This window comes from Uloborus diversus, chromosome 5 (genome assembly GCF_026930045.1).
Source record: "Uloborus diversus isolate 005 chromosome 5, Udiv.v.3.1, whole genome shotgun sequence".
In the NCBI taxonomy this organism is placed as follows: Eukaryota; Metazoa; Arthropoda; class Arachnida; order Araneae; family Uloboridae; genus Uloborus; species Uloborus diversus.
The window spans coordinates 94,101,309-94,116,393 of NC_072735.1; the positions used below are offsets into that span (position 1 = coordinate 94,101,309).

General features: G+C 31.0%; 1 protein-coding gene across 1 annotated transcript in view; it reads left to right on the top strand.

Moving 5' to 3' along the window:
- The window catches only part of LOC129222652 (DNA-directed RNA polymerase I subunit RPA1-like), a 96,312-nt gene that overhangs the window by 17,577 nt on the left and 63,650 nt on the right, over nucleotides 1-15,085 (top strand). Inside the window, exons 6-9 of the mRNA XM_054857182.1 lie at nucleotides 2,074-2,296; nucleotides 5,040-5,171; nucleotides 9,137-9,277; nucleotides 12,108-12,328. Coding sequence (XP_054713157.1) covers nucleotides 2,074-2,296; nucleotides 5,040-5,171; nucleotides 9,137-9,277; nucleotides 12,108-12,328 — 717 coding nt within the window. The remainder of the gene's footprint in view (nucleotides 1-2,073; nucleotides 2,297-5,039; nucleotides 5,172-9,136; nucleotides 9,278-12,107; nucleotides 12,329-15,085) is intronic.

The following is a 15,085-nucleotide window of genomic DNA, read 5'->3' on the forward strand; positions in this document are numbered from 1 at the left end:
TATTTGTGCACTTTTAGAAAATGAATGTAATAAATGGTTAAGGATTCAGATACAATAGAGGAAAATAAAACATTCTTTGAAAAAATTTCAGAAATGAGAAAAATTAAAAGAATTTAATTCTCTCCATGCATATGGACATATTAAGTACAATTAAATCTTCGAGTTTTAGCCCCAACAAATAATTATGTATAAATAATGTGTGCATACACGTAATGTGTATATCTTTGCCCATCAAAACACTTTTTCTCCTTGGAAAAAAGTTCAGGTATTTTTTCATGGAGTCACAATCACCCCTGCAGCTAGTAGAGAAAGATTTTTTTTATGTCTCAGGAGGTTAAAAAAATATTTTCGAAGCACAAAGGGGGGAAAAAAAAACCTTTTCCATTTAGCTGAACTGGCAAAACAGAACAACATTGGGCACTGATAGATTAGTAACACGATTCCCTGCTCTTCCGAATTCCAAAAATCATGCATTATAACTTTTCCAAGAGGTATGAAAACTTTAGTAGCAAGATGTTTTGTATGATAACTTCTTAGTCAATGAATCAAAATTTTAATTGTTTCTAAACACTAATTTTATTCATACTAAATCGATTTTATGACAACTTCTTGTTAGCTAATGTGTGTTTGGTTTCGCTTTGGGGTTATACATATTAAAGAAACTCGACCCCCCAAATGAAATGGTGAAATGCCACCCCTGGTCAAGCACTAATCCCAGAGTAGTTGAAGCTTTTGAAAGGAATGCAATCTAAGAACGATTTCAAGAATTCAAAGGAATTTGAATCAGGGTGTCTAGAGATGAAGAAAGTCCCAAAAGTGTCATGGATTTGAAAATCTGTCCCATAAATCATGAATAAGCCACAAAACATTAACAGTAGATTGAATATGTTCTTCTGGAAAAATAGAAAATGGTATGTGTTTCATTTTTTGCCACATGCTTTAATTCTCTAAAATATAGAGCCAGAAATTTGTTTATGCTCTTTTAAAGATTTGGAGATCAACACTATAATTAGAAGCACTGAAGCACATTTTCCTTAAGCTATCCAAAAGACAATAGACATTTACCAAAGTTACGATTTTTGTTTTTAAGTTAGTGGATTTTGTTTTTTTTAGTGGAGAGTTTCAAAAAAGTCAAAAAATTTCACTTTTGAGATTCTGAGGACATCCAATCAATAGCTACTTAATGTCATTGCCTCAGAGGAACAGTAAGATATTTAATCCCAGAAATAACAGATATTTTACTATTGTTCTAAGGCGATGATGTATGTCGAGTGTAAAATTGACCGATACTGTCCATTATAAGATGTTCTGTTTAATGAGTCAGCATCTTTATACTTCATATATGATGTCATTAACCCTTAAATAAAATAATTTAAGTAAATACTATAATTAAATTATTTTATTCCGTAGACAAGCAGATAGTCAGATTTTTTTTAAATGGTACTTACGTATTATATTTACATATTCCTTTTTCTTTTCTTTTCTTTTTTTTTTTTGCATTTTGAAGAAAAAGTTTAATTTTTCTCTGACAATCTTAATTGTAATTCAATAAATTAATTAGATTTTATACGAAAAAAGCTATTAAACTTCTTTTCCTGGAAAGTGAAATGGCAAGTATTGACTTTGATAAGAATTTCTTCATTAAGTTATTAGTTTAAGTGCTAATTAAATCAAATATGACAAAGTGAAAAGCTAAAGATTTTTTAAATACCGAAATTTTTAATTTGGAGACAACCAGTTCTAATGAGAAGAAGACTTCTCTGTTTTATGGGAAGAAATGGCACTAGTAGCAGTAGCCCTGTTAGATGTTGCTATACAATATGATTTAGAAAAAACTCAATGAAAGCCTACCTAGGATCTGAACTTCAAACATGTTTTACTCGAAACGTTGCTTCTTAACCCCTCATATATAATCTTTAATATGTACCATACTGTTAGTGGCACTTACTTCATTTCACCCTAAATATTTATTAAGCTTTTTGTTACATGCATGTATTTGATAATTTTTTACTCAATTTTTAAATATATACAAGTGTCTTAGAAAATTTAATATTTTTATATTTTTGGTTATAGGGTATCTGGCAGTGGGGATGCAGATATTGTTGCACTTGAATTGTCAAACCGAGAACTATTACCTGAAGACGCCAGACAAAGTCTTCACAAGCTATGGGAAAATGAAAAAGTGCTTTTGAGGCAACTTTATAAAACGTTGCTGAGAGAAGATACTAAAGATGAACTTGCTATTGATATGTTTTTCATGAATGTAATTGCAGTTCCACCTTCAAGATTTCGTAGGGTAAGTATGAATTAAATTGTAATAAGTTCAAAATGACTAAATAATTACGTTTTAGTAATATGCTTTATTAAAACCTGAGTTGTAATGTTTGAATATATTAACAACCCTGAAGAAATGCTCTATGTATAATTATGTTTTTTCAAATAAAAGTTTTAAACTAATATATATATAATGGGCATGCTAGAACTCCCATAGTTCCTAGCACGCCCAAGCGGATGTTGGTGTAAATTACTTCCGGCTATTCCGCCATGTTAGTCTTGTCTTGTCATAGAAATGCCGAGAAGTTCCGATGCGTCTTTGATGTGTCTATGTGCTTTAGATATTCCATGAGTTTTTTATTTTTTTAATGTGAATAGACATCTCAATATATTTTTTCCATGTAGGAAAAAAAATAATACCCTTTCAGTCGCAACTCCGTTTGAAATAGCTGAATGTGTCACCAAGTACAGTAGCTTTAAGTGTGAATCGCTTGATACCAAATAAATAAAGAATAGCATAGAGATTTCTTCTCTGAAATGTGCATTTTTATATGTACAGATACATGTGTATACATAATAGCAAACTTGTTTAAAAAAATGTTTTATACTTACTGTTGTTTTTACTGTTGGGGGCAAAATAAATTAAAAATTCAGGTAAAAAGAGAATAACATTGATGTTTTGCATTTCATGCTTTTTCGATGTCGATATTTAACATTTAAAGAAAAAAAAAGCATCGTGAAAAAGTGGAGACTGATTTACCTGTCATGATGTTAGTAAGAGCATACTGTTCACAAGATCCATTTCATTTTGTAGTTTTCTATTAAATGAAAATCGAAATGGTTAGGATGGAAATAATTATTATTGTTTTATACAATAGGCAGATGAAATAAATAGTAAACACCGCCTCTACTACAACTTACTGTCAGAAATGTATATATGTTTCAAATCTTTGTAGTTTATTTTATTATTATTATTCTTATTTTTTTTTTTTTTTTTTTTGTTATTTCGCATTATTTAGTTTTAAGATAAAAGGTGTCTTGCTTAGTTGTTTTTATCAATAATGTGAATTAATACCTGAATACTTGTATAACTTAATTTAAAATTTGAAGTAAGTATTATTCATATTACTATTTGAATTTTCTATTTTAGTTTCGTACAGATTAAGTTCTTTTCCTTAATGAACTGAAATCCCAATCACATACATAATAATTCCACTAGTTTTTTAGCTGTTAAGAGCCTTTTTGGGAGGGGGTGTTAAAAATTATTTTCCACCTTACTCAAAAAAAAAAGGATGTTCAATAAAATTAGTTTTGCCTCCGTAAGCTACTGAATTATAAATCGAAACCATGTATTTGTGTACAATGTTAGTTGCATACAAGGGATAAATTTGGGGGTGAAAAATTCCCCAGAGCCCTTCATCTCAACATACATGGCCCATGGTCTATACTAGTATGGTCATATTTTTGCATGTAGGGCCTTTTAACCCCCCCCCTACTCCCCGAAAATAGTTTGTCTGCTACAGTGCATAAAATTAATATGTATCATATTGTTAGGGTATTACTGGTACATTTTCACATTTGTACAACTATTTGCATAGTCTTTAAATATATTTTGTGTTTTAACTACAAAAGATGAAGTTCATCCTTATAAAATAGCTGCAATGTTATTATACTTAGCTAAGGTTATTAATGCATTCTTTTTTTAAAGCATGTTACCTTTTTATTTAATTTGAATGTGCTTCGGTTTGGTGGATCGTCCCTTTGCTTGACACTCTTCAACATAAAACTGCTTTGAATAATTTAATTTTTAGTCAAGAGTTAAAAGTAAAAATAAGAGTCTGTGAAAAGGATAAAAAATCTAAGATAGCTTTTATATCTTAATTCTTTTTCAATATGATACAACTCTGAAATTGTCATTCTATCTTCTATTGTCAAATTTTACTCATTTCATTACAGAATCAAGTAATAATTTGGACAAAAAACGATTAATAGTTATTGAAATTATTTACAGTTTGATGTGTGTATAAAAAAAAGGAAAGAAAATAAAATTTTTGAAAAATATGAGAGCGGTAATGTTTTAGGCTTTCTTACTCATTACATTTTGACTATCAACTAGAGAAACATACATTTAGCAAAAAATAAAAAAATAAGCTTCAGCATATTTTAGAGCAAACTGTTGCAGTTTCGAACATCGAAATTAAGAAATAAAGTGTGTTAAAAATAAAATAATAATTACTTAGTTCTCAAAATGAGGAAATGTTTAACAAAAATGTAAGAACATTTTATGTTAGTTGTAGAATTATTGAAATCTCATAATTTATTTTTGACTGATAGTTTTAACCATCATTTAAATACTATCAATACTTTCTGGTATTTAATTCAGCGTTAGACCTCCGTTTTAACCTTCATAACTTTTAGTTCTTTTAAAATTGAAATAGTAATCTTTTTGTTTAACATTCACTTCAAAATTGATATAGCTTTGGAAAAAAATGATATTTCTTCATCGTGTACTCTCAAACATGTTAACGGAATGACCAGAAGTAAAGAATACCAACTGGACATGTTGCGCCACCTAGTGAAAAAGTTTGTCCCAAGCATGCCTCATGAAGAATCAATTGCCTCAAAGTGCTATACTGTGCCAATCAAATTACAGAAAGCCAGCTGTATTTCAACTGAAATTTTATTCTTGGTTTAAAATAGAATATGTTAATTTTTTGATTTATTTTATGTATTAAAAATGAATTTATTCATATTTTTCCCTCCAGCTAAATTACATGAAAGGCAGTGCATATGCTGACAGTCAGACTCTTTTATTTAATGAAGCACTGAAAGATTGTGTTCTTATCAAAACTGTGTACAAACTCATGAAAGGAGCTGCTGTCAATAATACTGAGCAGGTAATAGTTAAATTTGTTTATGGTTGTGTTGAATGTTTGAATTAGAATTCAGAATGGGGATGTGTCTTGGTGGTAATCTTTTGAGGAAAATTCTAAAAATATTCTCATGAAAGGGAAAATTCAAGAGTACTTTCTTTCAAATTTATTCCTCTCCAGTAATATCACATTGCAAATAGTTGTCGGTGATGCAAATACAGAATCGGATTGCACTGAAACTGTCTGGAACAACCACTCTCCTTTCCTGAAAAAAGTGGTTGTTAATGGAGGTTGGTCGCTCTTTGAGGTCTTTTTTGAAAATGCAAAAACACTATTTGCTCCTTCAGAAATAACTTATCATCCGCTTACAGAATTTATGGAATGCATTATGATAAAAATATATTTTAATAGAGAAACTAAAATTTTGCTTCTCTAAAATTTATTTCCTACATTGTTATTCCATTCAGGAACTGATTTGCTTTAAAATGAGAAGAGTGATTTTACTTCAGGTCCTTTGTATGTTCTGAACCAATTTTTGTTTTTATTTCCACTTTTAGCCACAAAAGTTAATTATTAATGTTGCTATCATTAGTGCAATTTGAGTGCAACATGAGCCTATCTATTTATGACTTGTTCAAATGAGCTGAAAACAGATTCTGACCACTAAAGCAACCTAGGAATGCCTTCTTTCTATTTGTAAGCATAAACTAAGTTCTGAGAGCAACTTTTGAATAACTGCTTGTCCTTATTAACCTACCAGTGACAGAAAATGCTCCTGACCTGCTGCAAGATATAAAACTGTCACCTTATCTTCCCAAGGGAATGAGAACTATGCCCTCCTTTTTGTGACAATCTTGAGGCTCTGAACAAAAGAATCCAAATGAAATACAGTTGGGGAGGGGGGGGGGCTCTCTATTTAACGACTTTCAAGGGACCACAAAAAATCGTTCTTAAGTAGGATGCATCCTTAAATAGAATGCTTCTAAAACTTACCATATATACTCGCGTATAAGTCGAGAAATTTTGTCCAAAAAATGAGATCAAAGGAAGGGGGGTCGACTTATACGCGGGTCAAATTTTCCGAAAATTTTTTTCCGATCAACGAGAGCTGGGAAGCTACGAGAAATGCCGATGTGCGGTTACAGGTAGTTGCTGATAAGTTGATCGTGTGAAAAAGTAAACTTATTCAAAAATAATAACTAAAAAAACCTAAATAATACACGTAAATAAAGATAATTTTATTCTTCTTTATTAAGGATCAAATCAGCAATTAACAAATATCGTGAAACGTATGAAAATATTTATCGTCAACAGTCACGCCATTCAGACTGAGAGTGCGTTCGACGAGCACGACCGGGAGCGACCGGTTAGTGAATCACGTGACAGCTAATGATCACGTGCTCAAATCAACCAATCAACTGCTTAGAATAGTAACCGCTGCGGTAACCGGTCGATCATAGAACGCCGCGGTTAGTAACTGGTTACTTACCGGTTTACCGGTGAGGTTCGTTGAACGCAACTTCTGATGTCATTGACGATTCTGCAGCCGCCGATGTATACGATGACGCGGTGGTGACGGAAGCGGACTTTAATGAACTTTTTTTTTGCGTCCGACTCGGAATCCGAGTTTGAAGGCTTTTAGAAATGTTTTCCTATTTAATTCCTATTTTATTTGTAAATAAATGTGTTCATTATTTTGAAATTTCTTTGAAAATAATTCGCGATGTTTTTGGAAAGTATGGGGTCGACTTATACGCGGGTTTTGGATTTTTTCTGGATTTTTTCTCTGAAAAAGGGTGGGTCGACTTATACCCGAGATCGACCTATACGCGAGTATATACGGTAAATGGAGCAGCCGGGACCGTGAAAAGTCGTCTTTAAATAGATAAAGATGTTAAATAGCACATTGTTAAACAGCGAGCCAACTGTATTTAGAAAAATTGATTTCATCCCCTTCTGGTTTATTTCCACTTTTATAAGCAAAAGAAGACAAGTGTGTCCGGACTAAAATGTTTATTGCTTTTCTTTTGTTATCTCTTTTGGTTCCCTCTTACTAAAAATTCCTTCATTTTTTTGTGCTGAGTTTTCCATTTTTCTGGCCGTTAGGAGAGGTTTTAATGGTTTAACATTGAGTAGGTAGGGAGGAAATCCAATGGGGTAATTAGTAGAGGTGGTCTCTCGTAGAAGTTTCACTGTCTATGCCCACAGAAGAAGATAAAAATATTGTAAATCCTGATTGTAAAGTAGATTATTGAACATCATATCTATGCATAAATATATATATGAATTAAGTAAAAACCAAACAGCAAAAAATAATTAAAAATTGCTAGAAAACAGCAGTTCACAAAAAGTAAAAACCAAATAAAACCACTGTTTTGAGATTGAGATTTCCACAGCTAACAAACTCAAAGTAAAAAGTACCATATCAGTGATGCACTATTAAGTGGATTCTTAGGCAAATACTCTAAAAAAATCCAAACAATGAATGCAACGAAAAGGTAGCTAATGAAGTTAAATTTTAAAAATTAAAAGTGAACGTTAAATATATCCAGTGTCTAGATCAGCGGTTCCCAACCTTTTTGATTGTGCGGCCCACCAGTTTTGTAGAAAACAAGATTGAGGCCCACTAAATACTACACATTACTTGTACAGCCGAAATTTACTTTCTGGAGGGGAGGGGGGAGGACCTATTCATAACTGTTCTTAAGCATATTAGGACTGAAAGTGCGGTAAAAACAAGAGTTCTGGAGATGTTACTCCCCTTTTCTTGTGCAGTAATTAATTGTTCTTGTACAGTATATTTATATATATTGCACCACAGATATAAATATACTGTACAAGAACAATTTTCAAAGTAATTTTTAATGAAGAAAATACCTTTATTGCATTCACTTTGCTGGCACAGCTGTAAGGAAACTCAAAAAGAAGCCATCAAAGTTAAAGTTCCATGGGATTCTTGGCGTTTTTTTCTCTGCAAGGGAGTTTATATCTGAATTGAAACTAGATAGTTTTGATCTCAAATAATTTGCAACATTCAATGTATTTCTATATTACTTTTGTTTTTTTTTAACTGCAATAAAAAGTCTCATTCAAATAGGTAGGTTGTCAAAAAGCCTCTCAAGTGTCTCAATTCACTAGTTAGTTATGCCAGTTCAGCAAAAGAGTAGCATTTTTAGCTTGACGCTTGAAGATAATACTAAGTACTTTGACAATTTTCTTTAAAGAAGTTTCTGATTAATTAGATTTCATCTTCCATTATCTGGGAAAGTGGGAAATATGAAAAATCTTAATCCAAAAGTTCCTTATTGGCGATGAGCCAGGGAGAGTTTTTGAGTGACAGTATATCTAATAAGTGAATTTTCACGAAAAACCGAAATTAAGACCCCAAGTTTTATCTTGATTCAGATTCTCGACCGGTCTCCACGGCCCAGTAACACGCTGTTTGCGGCCCATGGGTTGGGAACCGCTGGTCTAGAGCAAAAAAAAAAAAAAATGTTTTGGCAAAGCAAATGATAAAAAGTGCAAATCCTGCAAGACATGGTGCAATGTTTAATACGAAAGACTAAATATACATATGCTGTTTAGTGCATTGTATAAAAAATGGTTTACGGATAGCTTTTTTTGTTTGTCTGTTTTGAATTTAATTTTCTGAAACGTGCATTTAAAAGATTTTATACAATATTTTATTGCAAAGCATTTTCTCAGCTAAAAAAAATTAATAAATAAAAAATAAAATAAAACGCAGTGTTCGGAATTTTTTTATATTAAATGAAAATGTATTCTGCTCATCTCATCACTTGTTTTCAAGGTTAGCCCACTTAAAAGTATTTCGTACTTATGCTTTTTGACTATGATGAGTGAATAAATTTTTTACAAATTTGTATTGGAGGATTATATTCTCCTGAGAACAAGCTCATCATCCTTGGTTCAAAGTTATGCTGAACTACATGGATTGAAATTTTTAACTAAAGTCTTTTATAATTTTTTAGGATGTTATTAGTAAGTTACCTGGAAAAACAAATGTGGAAAAGTTGAACTATAGTCGAAAACAGTTACAGAGACATGTCTATGAAATTTTTGACAGTGATGTAAATAAGGATAAAAATAAAGTCTCTAAAGGTATTAAACAAGTAAGTGTATTTACTTGTAGATAAATGTGTTATAAAAATAAAATGTTCATTTGTTTTACCTAATTTTAGTGTGAAAATCTCTCTCTAATATCAATGAATTTAATTTTTGATTTTGTAATCTGGAATTTAAAAATGTGGAACTGAGAAACAAAGGTGAAAGTAAAGAATTCTCATTGCAGGGTTCATTTATATCATAGAATTAAAAACTAGCACATTTTAAATTTAATATAGCTTTTGAGAAAAATAATGATTTGTGATGCCTATTTATTCAATTTCATCATATTATTTATTTAAAAATTAGCATATTACCCCACATTATCAGGCATGCCGCAAAAAGTGAGGTTGACCAGCAAAGCAGGGAAATTCGAATATTCCGGCATGCCACATAATTCTAGGTTTATTTTGCAACAAAACAAAAGTGAATTACCCTATTCAGTTCTAATCAGAAAGTAAACCACTGTATGGGAAAAAAAAATAAATCCTGAAAGTAACCTTCTTTCAAAAAAAATGTATTGCATATATATCAGGGTTCGTACCTCCTTAAAAAACCCCTAAGAAACCCTTATTTTCGTCAAGCAAAATTAAGGTCCCTAAAAAACCCTTAAAAAGTCCTTAATTTTCTGAAAATTTCCTTAGTTTTTTCAAAACTATATTAAGTTTCATCCCCTTTTCTTAGTTTTTCTATTTTCTCCCTTCAAATCTTCATCCTCCGCGTTTTCTGCCGAAAACGTATGTTTGGGAAACATGCCAACGATGTCAAACACATGTTTCCCCGAAAATTGCATGTGTTGTTTGAGATTTCAATCTTTTTGCATCATGCAAATATTTCAATCATTTTTAATGCTGGATGGTTTTTTTCACCATAGGCTAATTTATATCTACATATTTTATTCATTATTTCAATAATAATTTTTTCTTAAATTTATTTTAGAAAAAATGCAAAACTCAGTCAAAAAAAATGTGGGCTAACTCCTGCAAGCTCAAATTGTATTGAAACTTGGCATGGTTACTTTTTCATGTATTTAAGAAAACTTTCTAAATATTTATGGGGAATCTCTTATGGTTTGCGCTTTTGCAGCGTGTGAGTTTTTTTTTTTGGAATTTCATGATTAAATGAAGCAATTTCAAGTAGTTATTTTGATCCTGAAATAGGATTATGAAGTTTTTTTAAACCAAATTATAAATTTCAATACAAGAGGAAAGGTTAACCAATTATTTATATATGCTTATTTATTTTCAAATCCTGCTTTGAAAATATGTTCTACCAGATAAGGAAATTCTTGATTTTTTATTCTGTTGTAAATTTTTACTTTACAAATAAACCTAATTTTAAAATTTATGATCTAATTTTCTATACCTTAAATTCAAATGTTTTTCGTTCAAAAAATATTTTTCTCTAAAAAATATGAAAATTTGATATTATTTAGTGATACAGCCAAGATTAAACTCTAGCTCCCTCAACCCTTTATTTCAGGACTTGGGGGGCTAGAAATTGCTGCCTCTCTTTCAAAATTCATATTGAAATAAACAAACTTGCAAGGATTGGTGCAATGCAGCAAATTTGTACAAAAGGGGATGTTAGTAACAATAACAATTGCAAAGCAATAATAAACCATAGTTTGAAGAATACCTTGAAAAAAGATTTTAGTTCTTTTTCTTCAATTTCCCTCTCACTCCAATAAGGTATGCTAAACAAATAATGCTTTAATATACAAATAATTTTCTACATTTATCCTCATTTTCCTGATCTTTTTTATAACTGAAATTTGAGGTATAAATACAATGCTTTAAAAACAATATGTGCTTGTATTGTATTAATCGCTACCCAATTATTTCAAAGATAATTAATAATGGAAAAGTTCGCATTATTTTTGAATTTGGTAAATTTGCCATTTTTTGTTCAATTTTGGAAAGTCATGGGCTTCAAGGGCTATTTTGATCTCATCCCTTTTCTGCATGATTAATTTTTTTTTTTTGGATTTCCTCCCTTTTTTTGATCTCAGACCACTCTCATCCCTGTGATGTATGACATTTTAAAATATAATTCACTGATAATGGGGCATCACAGTCAATTGTGCCTTTTCCTGCAATTTGGGAACAATTTTATGCATTTGTGTACGTGTATATAAATATGTATCAAGTACTTTACCCCCTGGGAAACTTTGAAATGGTGTGCCTAAAATTATCTTATTATTTACAATGAGTCCTTAAAAAGTCCTTGATTTTCACTTTTAAAAATGAGTACGAACCCTGTATATGTGTTTGTTTTTTATGGTAGGTCATTATTAACGGATTTAATAAAATGCCAATGAAGTAATCCATTCAGAAGTAATCATCGTTACTGCGATTTGTTCATTTTTTTTTTTAAATAAATTATTTTAGGTTCCTTTTAGTGAGGTAAGTTTAATTTTTATTTATTGAATATGGTAAATTCTTTAGCACTGCTTTAGGGGTGATAACTTATTGCTTAAATGTTTGCTTACTTAGTTTTAATTTAATTTTTATGAAATCAATCATTATTAAACAACATTTTCTCGTTAAAATAACAAATGACATTGTTAGTAAATATTTTTACAAAATTAAACTGTTTATTAATACTAATATGATATCTATAGAACTTATATTCATTTTTGAACTGAACATATAGTTTTTATAGTTATTAAATTTTTTCCTAATCTTGATTTTTCCGGCATGCTGGAAAAGACCAGGCCAGTGTAATTGAAAATCTGGTGACCCCGAATTTTGCAGCATGCCAGATAATGCGGGGTAATATGGTATTTTCATATGAGATATTTCAGATTTATTTTATTAATTAATTGTACATTTTTAGATTCTTGAAAAGAAAGAAGGCCTATTTCGAATGAATATGATGGGGAAGAGAGTAAACTTTGCTGCTCGTTCAGTCATCTCTCCTGATCCTTATATAATGGTGAATGAAATTGGGGTACCTCTTGTTTTTGCGAAAAAATTGACATTTTCTGAACCTGTTTCACCAAGAAACTTTATGAAGCTATATCATGCTGTTAAGAATGGACCCGAAGTTCATCCCGGGTATGTATTCATTTTTTTTGTGTTATCTGCTTTCAGAAAACTGCCTTCAGAATCGTATAATAATTTCGAAATTGTTACATAACAATATATGGTAATTGTGATAAAATCTGCAGGATAGTTTAATCCTCCTCAATCTTGATGGTGTATTTAAAAATATTATTTGCATGAAAATATCTTGTCTCTTCATTCCTTGACAATACACTCAAACCTGTTTTTGTGTGGTCTTTTTTTTGTGGGGTATATAAAAATTTCAGTCAGATTGGGACTCAATTGACGCAATTATTTATGAAATAAAGAGGAGGTATTATCTTTAAGTGAGGCCGGGCACTCCAATGGGAGGGTACTGTGACCTCCAAAAACATTTCTTCGAGAATTTTTGTCACACTATGCTGCAAAATTATCATCACTTGGCTTATTTTTATTTCGTTTAAAGAAGCTAGTTCTAGTTATTTCTTTAGTTTTCAGTTTATTTTTATGTGAGACTTTTCTATGCGGTCCCTATCCATTGCATAAAAAAATATTCTAAAACTATATTGTAAAAGCAACTTTTTATAGCTTCTCTTGAAGTTTCGAACAATTTTTTATGCAATTTTTTTCATGCGATCCCTATCCACCGCATAAAAACAGGTTTGGTTGTAATGATTTGTATGAAGGACAATCTTTTTTTAAATATTTATGCAGAATGAACTGCATGACCAGTAAGATAAACAATAACAAGTGTAAATTTATTTGATTCTTTTAAATCCTGTTTTGTTACTTTAACTGTTTGTATTAAGTTCGAACTTTTTAAGCTCATTAAGTTGAAATTTTGCATACATTTAAAATATATTGAACATAATTATATTTAATTAAAAGCTATGAAAATGTTTACTTACTCTGAAATTTCTTGTGATTTTAAAATCTCTTGGACTAACAGCCATCCACTTTTGGCAAAGCTCATTATTTTACGAAAAATCAAATGCGGAGACTTTTGGCCCATTTGCATTATAATTGGGCACATCACGCTTGCAAACCATCCACCACTGTCATCAGTAATACTTTAGTAATTTGCAACTTGACAAATTTAATATCTTTAGCAAAACCTTTCTTACTAAGAGAGCAAGAAGCATGTGTTGTTAAACATTAACAGAAAAATCCCTCACCATATAGTTGAATCGTTTGAGCTGATTTTGAGCAAAGTATTGCAGTGGGCATGCTTGAACTGTAAAATATTGCCAAGCTGACTTCTTTTATCGGTTGAGTTTTTTTCTGAAAAATATTTACTTTGTACAGTTTTTCTGTCAGGTTATCTCCTGTATGCAATTATAACTGAAGGCAGCCTGTTGGTAGGCTTGTTCCTAGTCTAGAAAGTGCTGCCACAGATCACCATACAATACACCAATTCTATTACTTATTTTCAAGTAGTAAGTACTATTTTAATTGTAATTGCCTTGATGATTTTGTCAAGTATGTTTAAATTCATGAGCTAACTTTTTTTTATTTGCATTTAAAAAAAGAATTCTTTTGTAGCAACAGCAGTTTTTTCACAAATATGTGCATTTTTAATCTTTTTTATTTTGCATTTACTTTTTAGCATGTAGGTACTTATTGAGCAATCACGATTGCTTATTGTTCTCACTTGACTGTTTTTGACTTTCCTTTGATTTTTCCCACCGCCACCCTCCGCACCATCACCGTCGACGGGCTCCTCACGATGCTGAACCTCTAGCGAAAGCCGTCTCCATGTCATACACACATGCACATACATACACAACTACACAAACACATACACCTACACACACCTACGCACACATACACAAACACACATACAATCACATACACTCATGCATACATACAGACACCCACACATACACACACAAAAGCATACACACACACATACACACAACTGCCCACACATTCATGCCTGCACACAGACACAAACACATATGCCTACACACACATACACATACCCCCCCCCCAGACACAAACACACATGCCTACACACACATACACATAACCCGTACACACAAACACATACCCCCACACACAAACACACGCCTACATACACACACTCGTTATTGCGAAAAACATAATTTTAATTCAAGATGTCAAAATTCAAATTATTATTATTTTTTTATTATTTATGTGGATGTATGAAGCTTTATCCTTTTCAAACAATCAGCTAGAAAATTAAAATACTATCAAGTAAAGTGAATTTAAAAAAAGATGTTTTTCTTTAAAAAGTAGCAGTACTTAACTTCAAAATTTGTTCCTTCGTAATATTAAATCACTATCCAGTAGAATACTAATTGTCTTTTCTTGAATTAACCAGATGTCCAATGAACTGCGTCGACCATGTGTACTGTTATTTATTTTTTAACTTCTAAGCATGCAATTTTAGTTTGTACATTTATAATTTCCTGTCCTAAACCTATTTTTTTTTTTTTTTTGAAAAGCTATCTATTTGTCTGTATTTTTTGTTAACCAGTTCTCTCTAGGGCTCTACCTGCCTTGATAATCAGTAACTCTTTTGGAAAAGAATTTTTCAAAAATTGTTTTGTTTCCATACACCTTTTAACTAATGCATTTTGCATTACTTGTTGATTAAAAATTTCTTAAAGTATCAAAAGTATGCTTTGATCTTTTCAAGACATCAACAAAAAAGAGATTTTTTATTTACATTTATAATTATAGCTTAATAGCCTAAACAGAACTGAAACTAAATTTTTTTGCCGAGTATAAACTTTAATTTATATTTTTTTGTTAAAGAACAGGTAC